Source organism: Homarus americanus, unplaced genomic scaffold (genome assembly GCF_018991925.1).
Source record: "Homarus americanus isolate GMGI-L3 unplaced genomic scaffold, GMGI_Hamer_2.0 scaffold24523, whole genome shotgun sequence".
Classification (NCBI taxonomy): domain Eukaryota; kingdom Metazoa; phylum Arthropoda; class Malacostraca; order Decapoda; family Nephropidae; genus Homarus; species Homarus americanus.
Window position 1 is genome coordinate 2,355,044 of NW_024744357.1, and position 21,930 is coordinate 2,376,973.

Consider the following 21,930-nt stretch of genomic DNA (forward strand, 5'->3'; position numbering starts at 1 on the left):
GACAAGTCATACAGTATTACATCAATTATCTAACAAATGTAGCAATCTAGAAAGTAATCTTAATATGGTAATATTTTTGTGATATCCAACTGCCACTTGATGTGAAACATGCACCAGACACCTTAACCTCTCTTTAGTATATTACCTGCAGAGCACCTTGTTCCCCCTGGCTGTTCACTTGGTCCTGAGCATCATTGTTCTCGGCCGTGTTCTTCAGCCCTTCACTCGAGATGTGACAATTGGTCTCTGCAAAATGTGCAGAATGCAACACTAAACAGTTACAATGCAGGAATAAAAACAACATGTTAATATTGCACATATCCATACACAACAACCTAGATCAAACATAAGGTGAGAGCCCAAAAAAGAAATGACACTTCCTTAAAGTGAAAATGAACTCTTAAAATCATTTAGGTTTGCATCATATCTAACAATCCCATGCATGAGTGTGTACTGATACACTGTAACACCACAACTGAAATAAATTCTTACATAAAAGTATAACATTTACTAGTACTGTACTGTACTGTATTTACCTTTTGTGACACCATCACTGTCCACATCAACACCTTTCCCACTATTCTCACTGACAACACTAATGCCATTTTTAATTTCTTTTGTTTTCTTGGTTTTATTTATTTGTGGAGGGATTTTTTGTATGCCATCCACATTGATTTCTTTTAAAGGTAAGATTGAATTCTGACTAATAGGGATGAGATTGGGTAGGGTCTTATTTTTTTGTTTCTTAGTATGAGGCTTGTTGTCCACCACTTTAGCAGGTGGAGGTGAGGTTGCTTCCAGAAGATAGTTGAGGATGGGGTTAGTTTCTGTTGAGCCCTTCAACGATACCGGGACAGAGATGAAGGTGGTGGTTGGGGTGGTGATGCCTCCAGAGGTCACAGTGGTGAAGCTGGTAGTTTTCTGACCCATCTGTGTGTTGTTGATGGAATTAACTGGAACAAGTTGTACCGGTATCAACTTGACATAGCTGACAGGCCCTGAAGAGGAATTAAACGGCAAGTTGCTAAGTGAGGAAGAGGTGACTGCTGTGCAGGGCGGTGTTCCCGGTAATATTGGTGGCGACACTATTGCAGTAAAAGTTGAAGTGGGTGTTATTGAAGTCTTGTGAGTAGATGGACTGGACACAGGGGTGTTACTTGGGACACTACACTCTGATTTTACGGAGTCAGTCTCTGATGTAGCTTCGATGTTTTCAGGAGAGTTGTTGAGACTTGTTATGGCAGACGCCACAGTCTTTCTTGCCCGAGCGTGTATCGCTCTCACGGACGTGTGCTGCAGCTGACTTCTTGATCTGTCAATAGTACTTACAGGTGCTAAAGGAACACCATGACCCATCCTGTGAGATGTTAGTAGTATCTTGTCAAGAAAAATTGCACCACAGAGATTACACTTATAATTCCATTCATGGTGTCTATGGGTTTCCATGTGAGCTTCTAAACAGATGGCATTAACAAATGTTGTCTTGCATTCAGAACACTGTGGGGGATCCCCATAGTCATCCTTCAAATGTTTATGTTTGTGGATCATCAAACTTTCTTGATCAGAAAAAGTCTCTTCACACAGGTAACACATTAAGGCCCCTCCCATCTTCTCGTCGACAAGACTTAAATTTACGTTGTGTCGGCTTTTGAGGTGTGATGCGAACACTTCCTTGTTCCACTTCTGCAGGCAGAGAGGGCAGGTACGTACTGAAGCATCCTGGTCTGTGTCCCCATTGTGGCGCATGCTGTGCTTCACTAAAAATGTCAACATGGCAAAGGACATCCCACAGTCTCGGCACTTGTATGGCTTTTCCTTGGAGTTAACTGAAAGGGAAACAGTTCCTCAGTTAACATATGTAAATAAACTTAAAATTTACATGAAAAGTAAGTTAAGATTTAACCAATATAAAAAAAAAAACACAGTACAAATCATGTTTTTTTTTTCGAAAATCCTAAATGATTCTATATTTTACGATATGCACTAAAGAGGAGCCTAACAATCAGTGGGAATAAAGAAAAGTATAATCAGAGTATCATTTAACAGTTACTTACCTTCATCCACAATATGAGTGGCTCGCTTTCTCTGTCTGGATCGTTCATTTTGAAACCATATCTTAATCACCTGTGGTTCCAGTTTGGTCAAGTGCCCAATGATCTTAAACATGGAAGGATCGGGGAAATTACAGTACGTGAAGTGTAAGTATAAGGTCCGCAGCTGAACCTCATTAAATACCGTCGTTCTTCTACGGTGCCGTTTCATGTTGTTTAAATCTGTGTCATCTGTTGCGTCTGAAAAGAAAATGAGAAGAAGTATATAAAATCAGTGAGTGACAGTGAACTTGTAAGGAATTCATATAATACACTTTGAGTTGGATATTACATTATAAGCTGTAAATGATTTCTCAATTATTTTACTGATACATGTCTATTCCTCTCTAGGTTCCTGCACCATCATTATTATAATGTTACTTTTTGGCTATAACTGAAATTTACAGCAAATCTCTTCCTGTAATTATATTTTTGAATAAAGTTCTTGAGTATGTATCAAGTGCTCTCAACAGCCAATTCTTTCTTAATACATTATCTTGCAGTATTAAGATCACACATTCTAAGACTTATGGGTACTCTGTGAGTGACCTGTGAAATGACCTGACCACACTGAATACCATCTCTGTGCTTTTCAGAGGAAATTATAAGCAGGTGTACTCGATTGCGTGACTGTCATAAAAGATTTGAAAATCTGCTGAACATATATTACATATTCAACTTTAGTCTTGATCCAATTCAGTTAAAAGAATATTTCCCAAATTTTACAAGCTTTTATTCGTCTCATGTTGTGGCATATTCACTCTATCAGGAACATCTAGAAGTCACTGTCACGTACAGAAAAGATGCATTCCCTAATCTTCGCATAGCTCTTGTGGCTGAATCTGTGGTTTCTTGTGAGTGAACATTTAGCAAGCTAAAAATAATTCAAAACTACCTAAGACCATCTATGAAACTGCAGCACTTTTCAAACATCTCATCACTCTCTATTGAGAAAACGTTTTTAGAAAATGTTGATGCTGACGGCATCATTGATAAATTCGCTGAAATCAATGCACGCAAAGTTTATTTGTAACTTATTCAGTAAAGCTTGAGTTGTAGTCTACTAGCATTGACCTATTTTCAATGTATGCTTCTTTTTTTTTTAAGGGGATTAGCCCACCCGGGCACATGTCACCGACCCACATCGGGGCCTCGGGGGTGAAAAAATAAAATAAAATAAATAAATAAGTAAATAAATTCAGGGGCAGATCTACTGTAGGAATATAAAAATGTAGGGGGGGGGGTTCAAGAAGTTGGGGGAAAGGAAAGTTGTGGGTGGGGGAACATGGCAAGCACAACGAGCCCACCCAGCCGGAGGGTTGGGGGACACAGTGTTAGCCCCCACAGATATTTTTTTTGAAACCTGACCAATATCATGGGCATTTTGAAGCCATGTGCGCTTAATATTAGGAGATATTCTGAGGTCAATAATAATAACTTTTTAATATACAAAAAGGTCTCAGTGCATTACTGCATTAAAGAAAAAGTATTAACATTTTCTGAACCCCCAGGACCACCTCCCCTGGATCTGCCCCTGATATTAAACCAAAAATAAATACAGAAATTAAAAAAAAAAAAAAAATCAAGAGTGAGAAATTATATATATTCTGTGTTGTCAAAGTAAGACCCTGCAATTGTGTGTAAATGAGGCAGAAAGTCAGATCAGGAACCTGGGACTTGGTCAAAATTTTTGTGATGCCATATGGCAGCAGGGTCTACCATTAGACGACACATTATGCTTCCAATATCTTCCCAGGTAGTACCCCCTGTTTGATAGCTGCCTACTACCAGTATTTATCATATGTAAGTTTATAAAGCTTGATGTGTAGCTATTAATGACTCTATTAATCAGAGTTCAATGAAATAAAGACAAATTTATTTTTTAAAGACATAGACAGATAGCATGAACCTAATACCAAAGTTCTCTGGAATTATAATATATTTTGAATTTGGATAATGCTTTAGTTAAATTTTATATGAAGGATTATGTACACATTGTTTGTACAAGTTGTCTAGTTTAATGAAATAGAGACAAGTTTTATTTAATAAATTGTAGTTCTCAGTTTTTGTGAACCATATGCCTGTAATAAACAGTAGAGTAGTTTAAGCCCTTAGATGATTGCAATCACTTATTCATATTAATCTGGCTAGCATCACACCTTTTCATTACCTTAGGAGAAACACTGTACAGTTTATTCCAAGGGTTACAAAACGATTTCAATAATTAACTAGGACTATGACCAACAGCAAGTTAGTATTTGCTTCATGTCTGTCTATATATTATCTATCTGTCCATCTATCTATTTAACTATCGAGAATTTAAACTTGCGAGCGGAAATAAGGGGGAGGGGTGCCAATGGCAAGTGGCACTTGAGACACGCTACACCTCTGATCAAACCCCTGACCCCGGAAACAGAAGGCAAGTGTTGTATCCACTTGACTGCCGGGCTCCAAGTCAGTAACCACAATACAGTGCAGTAAATAATTTAGGTGATTCATAATACTGTAATTAGTAATTTATATGGCTGAATTCTTCAACAGATTGTTCACATTTTTTACTCGAAAACCAGAAAAAATTAAGATTATACAGTATATATATGTATATAATTACTTGGAAATATAAAGTGCAGAAGTTATAAATCCTAACTCATCTGAACGTACGTACACCTTGTGGCTACTATGAAACAGCCATTCCAACTATCCATGAAAAATAACAAAGAGGGTGTGGGCACCTACCAGCCTCATTATTCTTCTCTATCTTCCGTCGCTGTTCTTCCTGGTGTCGGAGAATGGCCTCTATCTGTTCTTGCATAGACTCTCTCTCTCTGAATGCTTCTGAGGCAGCATCTGGGTCAGGTTTGATTCCAGTAGGTGTTTTCCATGTAGACTTGAGACCATGGCTTTGAAGTATGGCGGTGATTTGGTCTTGCAGTGTGGAGGGCTGCTTCTCTAGGGCAGGATCCTTCACCTCTTTCTTCACCCTGACTTTATTTTCCTCCGAGCTCGACGCCGGCACGGGGAATATTGTTAAACCTCCGAGAGTAAGTGATCCCTTTGGTTCTTCTGCTTCTTCTTGTTGTTGTGTCTGGTGCTGTAATAGGAGCTGTTGCTGTATCTGTTGCTGGAGTTGTAACTGCAGCTGTTGCATCTCATTTTCTTCATCTTCTTCATTTTGTTGTTTTTCTTCTGGCTCATTTTCTTTTTCTGTTTGATCGGCTTCTTCTTGCATTTCCTTTGCTTCTTTCTCTGAATCTTTTGATTTTAACTTGACCTTCTGTGCTTGTTGAAGTTGTGCCAAGAGCAACTGCTGCATCAATCGCTGTTGCTGCTGTTTTATTATTAAGGGGTTATCTTGTAACTGTGAGAGTGTTGTAGGATCTATTAGCGGTGGAGGAGATGATGGAGATTCTTGCTGCTGCTGCTGTTGTTTCTGTAACCTCTGCAGCAGTAAGAGAGGTAAGGCAGCCTGGAGTTGGGTTGCAGAGTTTTGTTGGTTGATTGCCGAGTCCTTTCTAATTTTTTTAATGTTTCTCTTTCCCTGGAGGTCACTGTTGTCTCCGCATTCATCTTCGAGGTGAGTCAGGTCAACACCCGTCTTGGAGCTGCACTTGGATATCTTGTGAGTGTCAAGTAAGACCCGATGTGTGAACCCCATGTTGCAGTGAGGGCAGTACAAGGTCTCTCGTTCATGTGCCTCTTTATGGCTGTCTAAAAACCTGAAGAAAAATATAAAGGAATTATATCTAAGAAATTTGTGGGAGAAACAAAATAAAAACAAAACTAGAAATGTCAACAGCATACTTAATAAGATACCCTCATTGTCCCACTTCTCCTGGTTTCTATATGCATGTAAGATACACAACAACTTACTTTTTTGCAATAAATGTAGATGGGCAGAGAGTACAGTACCAACGAGCGTCAGGATCACTGGCGTTCTTGATAACTTTGTTGTCTCCCGGGGATGCACCTGTGATAACCAGATTATATATGTCAGTTTCTGAGTTGATGTGGATATAATATTATCCAACTCACACTCTTGACTTAAGAATTAGTATGTAAATATCTAACCTTTTTCCTTTGGTGACAGGCGCTTCCGGATACTAGCTCGTCTATTCTGAAACCACATCTTGATGCTGCGGTAAGGAGTTTTGATCCGCAGAGCAATGCAGTGTTGGTCAATGGGCTCAGGAAAGTTGTTGTGTTCAAATGTTGTCTGTTGAGCATAAAGTAGTTTAGCTATGTGTATCAAAACCCCAGAAAAGTCACAACTATTGGCAGTAATATATCTACAGTAAACAGTAATCTTGACTGAAATATTGCACAGCACTAACTAGGCAAGTTTTAGGCTAAATAACCAATATTTAACTCTTCATTACTGAATGTTCTAATAAACTCAAACTGAATGATTTTTCCTGAAGATCCTCCTTCAAACACCTCCAAGGTCCCTTCAGAAGTCTGTACGATTTTCTAAAGAAAACCTATCACCTGTATTCCTTTACCTGATTTCTTTTAGTACAGTAATGTACATCTCTCCACAATTCTCCACACAAACACTCCCCTATTCTGTCTTTCCACTGTACAGTACACTTAATAAGTATTAAATGGAACTTCTCTGCATATCAAGTTAAAAGAGCCCCGACGCCCTATTATGCTATCTCTAATAAAAAATTTATTATTGATGGACTATTCTAATTAATAACCTTGTCATATGCATAAAGACCTTAGTTGTTGAAGCACAGTAATAACATAAAACATCAATGATGATGTTAATGCATGAACATTATGTCTGTGGCAGTGACTTTGCTTCCAGATAAAGTTTCTGTGTAATCTTCCTGTGTTCCTGATCCCCATCTTTTCTAGTACATTCAATTTTTCGGGCTTTCAATATTTACTCATGATATTATCCCAACCTCACTTGACTGAGACTCTAAAACAAGAAACATACCTCCAGCACTTTATACTGCTTTTCATTGAATGCGGTCCGCTTGCGCTTGAAATGCATCTCTCCAACTTGACCAGACTCTAAGGCAAATAAAAGAAAAATGAGACAAATTTATCACAGGCAGAAAAAGAAGGCATTAGGCAGATCCAGGAATATCAAAAGGAGGGGATCCAAGAAGTTGTGGGTGGGGTAACATGGCAAGCACAGCAAGCCCACCCAGTGGGGGGCTGTAAGCCCCCCAGAATGTTTTTTCTGAAATCTGACCAATAACATGGGCATTTTCAGGCCATTTTGAAGCCATGTGCACTTGATATTAGGAGATATTCTAAAGTCAATAGTAATTACTTTTCACTATACAAAGATGCCTGAGTACAATACTACATTAAAGAAAATTATTGGAATTTCCTGGTGAAATGGGGCAGGGGGGGGGGGTCCAGATCCCCTGAGGAGCCCCAACCCTGGATCCGCCCTTGAGAATACCATCCCTGAAATTAGTTCAGGCTGAGGCTTCCTATGAGTGGGGGCCCTCAACCAGTGACCATGCTTTTAACTAAAATCACATCCAGCTACATTTAGGTCACTTGACTATTACATTGACCAATTTCATCTCATAATAAGGGGTATATATATATATATATATATATATATATATATATATATATATATATATATATATATATATATATAATATATATATATATATATATATATATATATATATATATATATATATATATATATATATATATATATATATATATATATATATATATATATATATATATATATATATATACTGTATACTTTTAAACAAATGTAAGAAATACATAAATGATGATGAAAGTTTTAGAAAATATGTTAACAGGTGAATATGCAGTGAATATGAAATTTTATAGAGGAAAAAATAAAGGGAGCCAAACTTGGATCCCATATACAGTACAGTACTATGAAAGTTGTATACAGTAATAATTTTTTCTGTATTTCACAAAGCCGATCTAATTCAAGGAGAAAAATTAGTTAAACATTCAAAAGATTTCAGTACATATACAGTGTCGTAGTGAAGACAATTCTGATATCATAGGTACTGTACAATCACCCACACAAGTCCTGTCACCTCTCCTCCTGAACCACGAACCTCAAGATTCAGACTCATTAATTGGAAGTATTTATGGATACAATAATCATCAGTGTCTGTAGGACTTCTGTGGTTGACTGTACATCAACATAAAGAAGGGGGTCAGCTACACCAAAAACTTAAGTATTACAAATACTCTTACACGGACCTTGGGAACCTCATGCTACATTAACCCAATAGTTCGTAACTTTTCATGGTGCCGATACCCCTTGACTTCTTGGAACATTTTCCCGTACCGTTTTCCAAAAATAAGTTCTTTATTTTCAAAGCAAATTCACAAATACAACTGAAATGGCACAAAGCCACACTTAGAAGTGGCTTAAATCTATTCAATAATACAACCAATCAACGACCACACGCTTGTCATAACTTGCATCCAAACGGTTTCAGGCCTGATTTAATGTACAGTAGCGTTGAAAAACCTTCCATGCATAAGTATGTGGTTGATGGTATGAGGATCTCCAGAGCTCTCTTCACCAATTGAGGGAACGTTTTGAACTGAGCACACCAGAAGTGGTCAAGCTGCACTCATGCTAACGCCATCTCAATTCTTTTATTAGTCTGCAGTCCAAGGTCATCTTTCATCATATCACTGTTGTCCAAGGAATCCGGAGTGAAAATAAAAGAATCCTGAATCCATTTGTGTGCTACAGAAACATCACCATGGGAGAAGTAACCTTGGAAGGAATAAATCAGTTCCTGCAAATGCTGTCACCTTAGTCACGATGGCTATTCCTTCTTCCTCCGCACCAACAGTCTCATCAAGCAAAGGAAAGTTAGCAAAATTTCCATTTTCAATGTGTTTTATCCAAATTGAAGGTTTCTTGGTGAAGGTAGATAACTTTTCTGTGGCTGTGATTATGTTCAACGAGTAAATTTGTAATAATGGAAGTGAATTAGCCGGTATATTTGGTACCCTGGGTTAAGAACCACTGCTTTAATCTACATAAATTAAGATAATTATTCATTTTATGAAAGCAATTTTTTAACTAGATAAAAAAAATTTCATCAGATAACTTCCTCATAACTGTACCTTCACGATTTTCACTGTTGTTGCTCATACTAGAGGCTGGGCGCTTGCGTTCATTCTTGACCTGGGGGGTGATGGTGATCTGGGGCATGGTGGTGGTGTTGGAGCTTAACTGTGATAACATCTGCTGCTGAAGCTGCATCAGAAACAAAAATTTCATAATATTGGTATTGTAAAAAGGAATGTGGGCATATCTAGCTCACATGATAAGGTGTCTCACATAAATCAATTTCTCTATATCTGTGATGCATGACTCCCTGTGGGGGTTGGTTAGGTCAGGTTAGCTTTGGTTAGGTAGAGCATGTTTAGAGTAGGTAGAGCATGGTTAAAGTAGGTTAGGTAGAGCAAGGTTAGGTTTATTTAAGAGTAAGTTAGATTATGATACGATTAGGTTAATGCCATACAGTACTTAAATTAGTTTAGATTAAATCATCATGACAGGCCATCAGTTCAGCCACTCATCATCTCCATAGTTTTCAAATGTTAAAGCCTAAACAAACTTTTAAACTGTATTTCAAGAACTGTCCCCAAATAAAATTACATCTCAATAACAGAAAAAACAATCAAAACAGATGAAAATTATATCTCCTTGACAAAAAGAATCAAACTCCCCAAAGAAACAGAAGAAGATCTATTCAATGATATGCCCGAACTCTGACTGTTTCAATACATATGTAAGTAACTCCGCTTTACAATGCTTCCCGTTATAATACTGTCACAACGAGGGAAGTATTACATCTCTACTTGTATGGTACCCAAATCATTAGGTGTCTTAATTTCACGAACATTAGGTGTATTAATTTCCCGAACATTAGGTGTATTAATTTCCCAAACATTAGGTGTCCTAATTTCCCGAACATTAGGTGTCTTAATTTCCCGAACATTAGGTTTCTTAATTTCCCGAACATTAGGTGTATTAATTTCCCAAACATTAGGTATCTTAATTTCCCGAACATTAGGTGAATTAATTTCCCGAACATTCTGAAACTTGAATCTTTATATACTGTACAGGTGGTGACGGAGATAATTAAAAACTACACATAGGTCCAGGGTGGATGTGACGATGAATGGAAACTTTATCTCTTCTGCTCCTAGGGTGACTATGGCATGAGTTTTAAGCTCGGGGAGGGGGAAGAACGGAGGAGAAAGAGAGGAAAAAGGAGATAGTGGAAGGTAACAGAGAGATAGTGGAGGGTAACAGAGAGATAGTGGAGGGTAACAGAGAGATAGTGGAGGGTAACAGAGATAGTGGAGGGTAATACAGAGATAGTGGAGAGTAACACAGAGATAGTGGAGGGTAACACAGAGATAGTGGAGGGTAACACAGAGATAGTGGAGGGTAACACAGAGATAGTAGAGGGTAACACAGAGATAGTAGAGGGTAACATAGATAGTGGAGGGTAACACAGAGATAGCGGAGGGTAGCAGAGAGATAGTGGAGGGTAACACAGAGATAGTGGAGGGTAACAGAGAGATAGCGGAGGGTAGCAGAGAGATAGTGGAGGGTAACACAGATAGTGGAGGTAACAGAGAGATAGTGGAGGGTAACAGAGAGATAGCGGAGGGTAACACAGAGATAGTGGAGGTAACAGAGATAGTGGAGGGTAACAGAGAGATAGGGTAGCAGAGATAGTGGAGGGTAACACAGAGATAGTGGAGGGTAACACAGAGATAGTGGAGGGTAACAGAGATAGTGGAGGGTAACAGAGATAGTGGGAGAGGTAACAGAGATAGTGGAGGGTAACAGAGAGATAGTGGAGGGTAACAGAGAGATAGCAGAGGGTAACACAGAGATAGTGGAGGGTAACACAGAGATAGCGGAGGGTAATACAGAGATAGTGGAGAGTAACACAGAGATAGTGGAGGGTAACAGAGAGATAGTGGAGGGTAACACAGAGATAGTGGAGGGTAACACAGAGATAGTGGAGGGTAACACAGAGATAGCGGAGGGTAACAGAGAGATAGTGGAGCGTAACACAGAGATAGTGGAGGGTAGCAGAGAGATAGTGGAGGGTAACAGAGAGATAGTGGAGGGTAACACAGAGATAGTGGAGGGTAACACAGAGATAGTGGAGGGTAACAGAGATAGTGGAGGGTAACACAGAGATAGCGGAGGGTAACACAGAGATAGCGGAGGGTAACAGAGAGATAGGTGTATTAACAGTGCCAGCGCAAGATGACGCTAACCTGCTGAAACTGAGCCATAACTCCCGCCTGGTACTGTAGAATGTGAGAAACTACCGTCTGTTGTAGCTGGTTCAACTGAGCCACGACAGCCTCCTGCGGCACCGTGGAGGTCGACGGTGGCGGCGATGCTTCTCTCTCTCCTTCTTCATCTTCCTCCTCCTCCTTTTCCTGTTTTATCACCACTACCTTTGCTGACTTTGCCTCCTCCACAGGGTTCTCCTTCTCTTCTTCTTCTTCTTCTTCTAGTTCTTCCCTCTTCACGACAATCTCTGCTTCTCGCTCTAAAATTTGTTCCTGTGCCTGTTTCTTTTCCATGCTTTTTTTCCTCTTGCTGCGCTGCCTCTTCTTCATGAGTGCAACTGTTTGGGTTCTCTTACTCCTAAGTCTTCCCTCTCACTGCCATCTGTCCTAAGACCCCAAAGGGACTCTGCAAAAATAGAGGCTAATTAGCTATATCAGACATTGTGATATGAAAGATACCTTATAACACCACACTTAATGTTACATTTTGTACAAAAAAAAAAAAGAGTATCAGTAGCCAGTCCACACATGACTGGATACCAACTATTGCAGTTCCTGTACTGTATTTGTTTTTATGTTATAAATTTCCTACTATGTACTGTACAGTTGTACCCAGCTTAACGCGGTCAATTGAACCCACAGGGTACCGCGTTAAGTGAACAACAGAACATATGGGATTAATTCCAATAGAGACTGGCCCGACCCCCAAACTCCACTTTTTGACGACACACAACTATGTTGTAGTAAAAATATTATCTTAACTTTATGATGGTATGCACACACAATTAATAATTAAGAGAAATATCAATAATATTAGGTTTTTTAACACTTACATTAGTAGAAAAGATGGCTGGGCACACGGGATGGGGGGTTGGTTCCGAGGCAGAGGGCAGATTATTGGCCCTCACCTGTATCACTTGTATCAATTGTATCACTATCCACCACAGAGGCTTGCAGGGCCTCTTTGTCAAACCCCTCAAAGTCCATATAAGTCCATATCCTCACTATAATTATCACTATCACTGACTTGGGCCGGCTGTGGTGGGTGGCGGGTGAAGAACTCGGTAATGTTTTGATGACTGGGCGACCTTGTGCGCATCGTGCCTGCGCCGCTTCCCGCGTATATGAGTAGATGAACCGCGTTAAGTGAAAGTTCGGTTCTGGCGAGGCACCGCTTATATGAGAAATCGCGTTAAGTGAAACCGCGTTAAGCGGGGTACAACTGTATATGATGCCAGCCAGTCAAAGAGGTGCTCATGTCTTGAGTCTCAACATTCAGCTGTTTGTAGGTTATTCCACCCCTTTGGCAGAAAGCTAGATCACGCACAGGTCGCACATCACCCGATAGTGGAGCTACAGTCTAGTACAGTATTCACTTCATTGCCGAGGATGTAAGGGGATGGGGTTAATATGTTCTTGGTCTTACCAAGTCAGTGTCTTTTTAATTGCTGAAGACCTGTAGGCTATGGTATGGGGTGTGAGAGTCATTGTAAGAATTGAGAAGTTCCAGATTTGTAAACATGATATAAATACAGTGTCCCCAGAAAATATTGATTCCAATTATGTTATAAAAAGCATTATAAATTAACCACTTGTGTACGGGGCCCCTCTCTCTGCTGAATAAAATCATCTGGCAATACCCAAAAAAAAATAAAATAAAAAAAATTGGCATCAGCGTAAGGAAGTGGTTAAAGCTGGAAGATGGAGTGAAACTGACTTTATGCCAACTTAATGGTGCCACAGGCCTCTATGCATAAGATTCCCACATGGTGGTTGTCTTTAGCTACAGTCTGAACAAGGATAAAACACACACACCACCATACCAGAACAGTCACCATGGGTCATAAGAACATTACTGGTGTGGAAAAGACTCACATCCTTGCACTGGTGGGTGAAAATATTCCTCTGAGGGAAATCCAGGATGAGGCATAGCAAATATTAAGACTTAAGCAAGCAGCACATAATTTTCTAGAAATTCTATCAAATCTCAGAAATTGTCTTTTGAGAGACCTAGGTAGACCTTAAGAGATGAGAAGTGTTGAAGATTCTGACAGTGTCTGCAGAACAAAGAAGAAAGTCCCCCCCCTAAATCTCCTTCAGTTTGTATCAGAAAAAATGATTCAACACAAAATGCAAAGGAACATGCCATCTCATCATGAGTACCTCAACTGCAGGAGGAGACCAAGTACAGTACCAGGTACAGATCTGGGCAATGGAGATGGGTTGTGATTTTTTTTTTTAAGGGATTAGCCCACCCAGGCACAGGCCACTGACCAACATCAAGGCCTGGGGAGCAAAAACATAGCAATAACAATGATAATAATAATAAAATAATAATAATATAAATAAATTATTAAAAACAACAATAATAATAATAACACACCATGTAATAAATATTATTATTATAATAATAATAATAATAACAATAATATAATATAATAATAATACCCTGTATTAAAGATCCATCTATAAATACAAAAACGAAAAAAGAAAAGATCAAGAGTGACAACGATACAGGTATATGTATGTTGTGTTGTCCATAGTAAGAGAAACAATTGAGACCCTGCAATTGTGTGTAAATGAGGCAGAAAGTCAGATCAGCAACCTGGGACTTGGTCACAATTTTCGTGATGCCATATGGCAGCAGGGTCTACCATTAGACAACACATTATGCTTCCAATATCTTCCCAGGCGGTAGTACCTCCCTGTTTGATAGCTGCCTACTACCTGGTGTACTGTATTTACAAACACTTGCTGAATCTATACTAAACCAAAGGTAAAATGACAAAGTATTACAAGTTACATGTGTTTCATCCATACTTTTGTTAAGTCATGTAAAAATATCACAGGGAATCTAGGGATCAATATCTTCTGCAGACACTGTACTGTATGCTTCTAGTGAACAAACTGTGGTTTTAAATAAATTATCATGGTGGCATCCCTGAAATAAGGCAATTACAAACTGTGAATACAGTACTGTACAAGAGTATATTACATATATTAGTTATCAGTGACATATAAATGTGAAAATATGACACCAGATCTATTATACAGTATTAAGATTTCAATGCAAAGGTGCGAGTTTTTACAGGTGGTACAGTGTTTACCTCCTAGAAGTTCTCTAGTCAGAGCATTTTGAGTTCATATTCTTATCAATAGTCTGAAGGTCATTGTTGGACTTTCTATAGGATGGTAAATCACCATAAATGTTGACAAATATACATAACCCCACGATGAGGAGAGAAACAAAATCTACAAAAGGAAGAAACAGTGTTGGAAGTTGCCAATTTGGGGGCAGTAAAGCTTGAATTGGGTCAGCAAATTTTTTAACTAATCCAGCCCTAGGTAGCTACTTGTTGGTTGTTAAAAGGTTGAAGCACATAGGAGAAGGCAAGAAAGATCTTCTAAGGAAAATTTTTAAATCATTGCAAATCCATATATTCTATTGCAAAATCAAATATTCACACAGACTGGGAGAAACTGTATACAGTATTATGAAATTAATATATACCGTACTCGTACAGCACTGCTATTACAAACAGCTGGTTTACCCATTTTCAAAATGCAAAGATCATGAACATCACTTGAACTTTAAAATCCCTGTAAGTGACAAGTGCACTGTATAAGAGATACAGTATACAGATATTTCTTAACACTGATATAAATTTAACAATAATTAAGTACAATTTTGAGTTTGGTATATGTAGCTAGCTTTAAGACAGTGGTTTACCGTCACCAAACTTCTAGATGGTACATCCAACTTATGTTCATGTAAAAATGAGAAACAGCGATATGAATTTTTTACAAACTAAGGCAAATCAGGCAACTTTTTTAACAGGGGAAGAATTCAATTAACATTAACTAATTTTTGCAACATATTAAAGTTTTAAAGCTCAGTGTTTTATCATACTTTTCAATAAAACACTCAAGCCTTTAGGACATTTTTAAATGTATAAAAAACTAGACAACTCAGCTGGGGACACAATATTAGAAGACCGTGTACTGTACTGTATATTATTCAACCTTGTTCTGGTAGAGTACTTCATATGTGCATGGAAAATGTATCAGCTTTTTAGATAAGAACATAAGCAAACTTTACATTGCTAATACAGCATGTAAATAATCCGAATGCAGGCAAGTTACGAACAAAATATATTCGGTAGGGTTAGGTTAGGATTACTGTATACCCTAACAAAACCTTACCTGACTTGTTCAAAAATATTATGCAAATACTGTATACCTTAAAATGTCTGCAAGATCTATATTGGCCTGTTCTATATTAGCATAATGCAGTCTTAAAAACATAACAAATTCCAAAATTCCTCAAACCATAAATTGGCAAACAGTCATGACATCTAGTACTGTAGTTATGTGGAGCTAGAGTTTGCGCCTCTTTATTTAAATCTTTCGTCAATACATACTGTATCCATGTACAGTACAGAGCTCACATTCCAACTACTGGTAGATATTTTGGATCTTTTCCCATATTTGGACTGTAGCCAATTCTTTTGAAAATTAGCTTATTAACTGTTTCAATTCAAAATGTAGAATTATGCAAAATTTGTCTTGCATTAGGTTTGTTCTCCTTTAGTTAATGAGCACAACCACAAGAAAACGATCTGGAGTTGATTGAAAATGTCCTAAGGAGGGCTACCAGACTGGTGCTTACACTCCAGTACCTCAGTTATCCAGAGAGATTAGAATACCTGCAACTGCCTAGCTTACAGTATACTACAGATGCATAAGGGAAAACATAATTGAGGTGTATAAACATCTCAAAGGGCACTACTCAGTTGAGTGTCCATACTCGGAGCTGTGGACGTCCACCCCACAAGGGGCCACAGCTGGGTTGTGCAATATGAATGCGTGCACTGTATAGTACAGTAACTGCATACCGTAATTATGCATGTATCTTTTCAACTGTTCATTTTCGTAAAAAACAAAAACATATTTTATGTCGGCATAAAATTCTACATTTAGTAGGCCCATTTAAAAAAAATAAATAGAGTCCGAATTTTTGAAAAGTTCCGATACTTTAATTATACCATTACTTAAGCTCGAAAGACTTTCCAAAATGAAAAGGAAAATTATTGCTTAAGCAATAATTTTGAGTAAGTCACAACACACAGGTAACTAATCAGCTGAGGTTTACAACTTATCACCTGCATGCTGGTGAGATACTGTACAGTATTTCATAAATAATACAGTAGTGATGATATTTTGAAGGACTGCCCTATCTTCCTTTATATTATTTAATTTATATGCAGAGTACTTGAGACTCCTGCCAGATGCTTCTGGCAACATTGTACAGAGGTACCTAGTGACAGCACTTGGATCCCATTTCCTATATGAAATAAACTGTTGAAATTGAATTGATGTTTACGAAATAGTTTAATTTTAACACAGTAAATTTCAGAAAAAAGAGAAACAGCTCCTTAATATTTAATTTTACAACATTCGAAGGAAGACTTGTAGAATGTGATCATAAAAATAAATGTTCAATACTGTAGCTACGATACCAGTACATCTATATGGTTGGCTTGCACAAGGTCATTGACCTCTCACACAGCACAATGGACACCATGAGTTTTCATCTAACCTTTATATTGATAAAATTACACAGTACTGTAGTGTAAACCTAAATACTCCCTAACAAATTACAAGATGCCAAGTTATGCACCTCTGGAAAGGTCAAATCTTCTAGAAAATGCCCTCCTCTTAGATTGGAACCTTTGGAATTCAATCTATCTATTCCCACCTGTGAAAATATTGCCCAAAGTGGTGCACAAACTCAGATCCTTCCGAGGCAAAGTCCTCTTAATTGCACCATATTGGATGTGTGTTTCAATGCATAAAAAGAAAGTCCAGTACTGGAATAGGTAAAAAATGCACGAAGATTAAAAACAATATTTAAATTAAATGAGCGAATTTTCAAAACTAACAATGAAGATCTTGTCACACTCCATAACAAGCTTGTGTGATTAAAACATTATCTAAAGTAAACTAACCAATCCTAACAAAGATCACAATTTATTCTTAGTTTGATTTGGCAAGATTTTGTCATCTGCTCTTATTAATGTTAAAGATCTTATCAAACAATGACAAGAAATATTATGGTATCCTTAACCTTTAGCTACCAAATGAAACAGTAGTTATTACACCGTTAACCACTTTACTACGGGGACACCACTGTTGATAATTAATTTAGCTAACACCAGACGATTTTATCCAGCTCAGAGGGATACCCATACACGAGGGGTTAAACAGGACCTGAAGTGTTACCTGGCGAGCAAACATTCCTAGTCAGGCTAAATCCACACCTGCAACAGTGCTAAGCAATCACTTGTATTAATTAATCCTGACCTAACTTGTAATTCCTAGCAGAAGTTAACTGATGGCAACATATGGTATGTGTTAAATGTTATGCTCCTCTTCAGTATCACTAAGAACCACATCGTGAGAACCAATCTAGCTATGGACTTCCGGCAAGAATTTCTTCACATTCTTATTCACATTTCCCATTCATAATGTCACTTGGCTAACATGAGTTCAATGATCTAATGCTGCTTCAAAAAAATATTCTTAATCAAGACTTAATACTAAATAAACATAGTTGATTGTAATACTATATTTATTCTTTCTATTATCAAAAAGTAATGTCATTTGTTGCCACTGGAATAAGGACGTGTTTTCTTTGGAATACCGATTGATATGTTTTGCGTTACTGCATGGAATGCAAAGCTAGTGTCAAAGAAAGACAAAGACTTTTTTACTTAAGAAACAGCAAGTACGAGATGTCATGCAACTTTCTGTGTTCTGCATTTTGATAAAATTAACCCAAAATAATCACAAAACTATGTTCCATATCTGCAACAGTGAACCACTAGGAGACTGCTTAGTGGTTCATACCTGCTACTATCAGATGTAGTTGAATGATTCTTTATTACCAAAATGATGAAGTGCTAGGGCAGGATGGCCTAATTTCCAATTCTTAAGTAAATTAGCAATTGTCCTTTCCTTGCTTCAACACAATTTTTTTTATTTTAAGCATCCAAACAAATACTCCAGTGAAAACACCAAAGAAAACACACTGCAGTAATATTATGGTGGCAAGTCTTGAAACAGTACACCTGTAGTACTATATTACCCAAAATGGTAGGAAAATATAAGCAAATTGCCCAAGAAGTCACTCTGTTTATGTTTGTAATTAACCTGTATTGGACTATATAATGATATGGATTCTATAATATTGTGAGAGCTATGTAAACAACACAATCATGATGTAAGTGTGAAAAGCCAGCCAACTGAAGGGACATACAATACTAATTGTCTAAATATGTACTGACAACAAAAGCAAATTCTATCAAAATTTTCCTAATCCAATGAGAAATTTATGTAACACTAAAAAATCTGAAATTATAATGCTATTCCACAATATCTTACTTACCAAATGTGTATTTATGACAATAAAATCCACCTTTAGCTCATTAAACAATCACAAAATACTATAAATTAGCAGCAGTTGTACCAACCACTGAACAACAACACGATATATGATTTCCTTCATTATCCGATATTTTTGTATAATATTCTTTCTTCATTTTCCTCATAAATTATCAATTCTGATGTCATTTAAGTCTTCGGAAGCACAAATTACATCACGTCACAGAAACAGATCAACGCTGTCAAAAATGGCAATGCGTCCATTGGTTTACGAGCATTGCCAGAGTGACCCATAACCCTTGACATTTTACCTCACTACACTTCCTTATTATTTCCCTCACTCCTCACCTCTCTCGGTCTACCCACGCCTCCTCGGTTCTATAATTCACACTTTAATCATGATGGGAGTCTCTATGGGTGTGATAAAAATGGTTGTTAGAGGCGGGGATGGTGATAATGTTGCAGACATTCCTGGCCAGGTGAGAGAGAATCACCTGGGTTGCAGCTTTATCTTAAAACCCCAATGTAAACAAACCGCCCAACACCATCACGTGACACTAATTCACTCTCCTCTAAGCTTCCTCGGCTTCACACTAACCTCTGCATGCCTACAATGACATCATGGAGGTGCAAATGACCAGCGTGTCACCAAACTATGGCGAGCAAGGACAGCGCTGTCCAACAAGGTAGTGGAACTGAGTCGTCAAGTCCACAATTACGGCGAACGACTCAGTCCGTTTGTCCCCTCACACCTCTGTTCTCCTGCTTCATCCCCCTAATTATCACCTCCTTTATCCTCATCTTCTAATTATATATGATAAATATAATATGTAAATTTATTTGTTAGTGGTTTAATTAATGGGATCGGAGGGGTAAATTACGTTATGGTTAATGATCAAGGGGTGATGCGAGGGTCGGGACGCGGGCCGTCGTTAACCACCGGCGCGGATTGGCCGTAACAACCCACGTCCGAGTGTGCGCACATAGGCTTCAACTACCTGCTTCTGCGCCAACCTATCACCATTGTACCATTCAACCAACTAACCACCCAGTTGCAGTGGCCGTCGGGACCGCCTGGATCAATAAGGAATATCTGCAATGGTCATGTAAGCGCATTCTTAAAACAGTCCGTCCCGAGTTTAATGTGACGTTATACAAGTACTCGGGAGTTTGATGGTGGTCGTGACGTGGTTGGTGGTTATGAATAGACTTGGGGTCCTTCCCGGGGTAACAGCCAACCACCCAGCCCAATATTACACCGTCTTTTACCGCCTTTCCCCGTCAACGATGAGTACGGCAGCTTAACGATCGAACACACGGGCTCGTATATTGAAAGAGATGACCTTGCACATTCTACTAAGGTTTCTCAGATCGGGTGACCTCACTCTCAAGCAGGATTGCAGGGTATTTGTAGGTGTTTAAACCTCTAGAGTGGAGTGTGGCGGCTCACCTTCATTATGCTGTACATGAGACTTATTTATGGTGCTTTATTCGTTTATCATTAGTATATGTATTGGAAGTTCGTTTAAAATGACCAGGAATAACCGTTGATACATTTCTTCTTTTTTTACCGGGATACAAAAACACGGAAAACGGGTTTAACATCAGTGCTTCATTATCACTCTTAAAGATTATTAAATTCACTTCGCTCGGAATTTTAACGATAAAAAGTGTTGAAAAAAAACAATAATTCATACAATTGATCCACTTGTAAAAATTAAATAATTACATATATTTGTGATAATGTTGACAATCACTGAACATCCTGTACTTGCATCATTTCGTGCGGCACTGCCATTAGGAAGCTAAATACAGTTTCATAAGACCACTTCCGATAGTGTAATATTTTCCGAGAGTATTTCCAAGGTGTAGACTTGGGTGGGGTAGGTAAGGGCGTAATGACTATTTTAAGTCCAACTATTAATACCTCGCAGGCACAGGATGTGTGAGGGTAACACCACCATCACTCATGCCTCCTTTTATTTCACCACAAAGACACAAACTCTATAGCTTCCCAGTGGATGATGCTTGGCTATATTACATCTGGGTCACTTAGAGTGCTGTGGCATTAAGGTGCACTCAGGTGAAAGCGAAAGTTTGCCTGTTTGAATATCTGGAGAAATCTAGCGCGCTTTCTCTGAGCAAACAGATTCGACTTAGCTCCTTGTCATCAATGATGACTCATCATCTGCTATCTTACTCCTAGTTAAAACTCGTCTTATGTCTAGATTCGTACGTTTGTCATTGTTTCACTGTTGTATCTATCCATGTATGTAGTCCACACCAGAAGTAAAATAATTACAATGGCAGTACACTCAAAATTACTTTTATCCTCGTCACCACTGATCGGCTCGTTAGCCGCTTGTTTACGCATCGCAGAATTACTTCCAAGGCAAGGCCTTTGTTCAAACCAAATTAGTACATTTTTAGGTAATTAAGCCAACACTGATGCGGTGATATACTTATTAATCAATTGTAAATCTGGTATAGCAATTTATATTTATTAAACAATCTGAAAGTTGGATAGTTCTAATTTATTAACGAACTGGGGCTGGTTGAAGGAGCTAGGTACAGTAAAGTAATCAAAAACAATAACAGAAAAATGAATAATAATTATGATAATAATAATAATAACAACAACAACAACAACAACAAAAGCAACAACAATAATAATAATAATAATAAAAATAATAATAATAATAATAATAATAATAATAATAATAATAATAATAATAACAATGATAACAATGACGATGTTGATAATAATTACAAAAACAACAATAATAGTAATAATAAAAATGACAATAATAATTATAACAAATAATAATAATAATAATAATAATAATAATAAAAAGTGAACAACAACACGTATATGTGTGCGTGTGTGCATGTATATGTACGTGTACATGTATATGTGTATGTATATACGTATATGTATGTATATGTGTGTGTGTGTGTGTGTTTACATATATGTATATGTACTGTCAATGAATATGATGCAACTCTTTGTGTACGAACCTCTGTCCTGCATGGCAGTGAACAGTGACATTATCCATATGAATCTGACCTCTATACATTTATA

The 21,930-nt window shown here is 37.9% G+C and overlaps 1 protein-coding gene across 6 annotated transcripts in view; it reads right to left on the reverse strand.

Moving 5' to 3' along the window:
* The window catches only part of LOC121877707, a 53,292-nt gene extending 33,711 nt beyond the window's left edge, over positions 1–19,581 (reverse strand). For 3 of the 6 annotated variants that reach the window (XM_042383541.1, XM_042383539.1, XM_042383535.1), the window contains exons 1-10: positions 19,447–19,581; positions 11,385–11,811; positions 9,201–9,333; positions 7,036–7,112; positions 6,159–6,303; positions 5,961–6,057; positions 4,827–5,806; positions 2,055–2,291; positions 537–1,826; positions 146–246 (exon numbers count right to left, since the gene is read on the reverse strand). In XM_042383541.1, the coding sequence (XP_042239475.1) occupies positions 146–246; positions 537–1,826; positions 2,055–2,291; positions 4,827–5,806; positions 5,961–6,057; positions 6,159–6,303; positions 7,036–7,112; positions 9,201–9,333; positions 11,385–11,735 (3,411 nt within the window). In that variant the 5' untranslated portion in view covers positions 11,736–11,811; positions 19,447–19,581. Of the gene's footprint in view, positions 1–145; positions 247–536; positions 1,827–2,054; positions 2,292–4,826; positions 5,807–5,960; positions 6,058–6,158; positions 6,304–7,035; positions 7,113–9,200; positions 9,334–11,384; positions 11,812–18,852; positions 19,118–19,196; positions 19,350–19,446 lie in introns of those variants that run through there. The other 3 variants (XM_042383538.1, XM_042383536.1, XM_042383537.1) reach the window with 3 other exon arrangements.
* Positions 19,582–21,930: the final 2,349 nt, after the last annotated feature.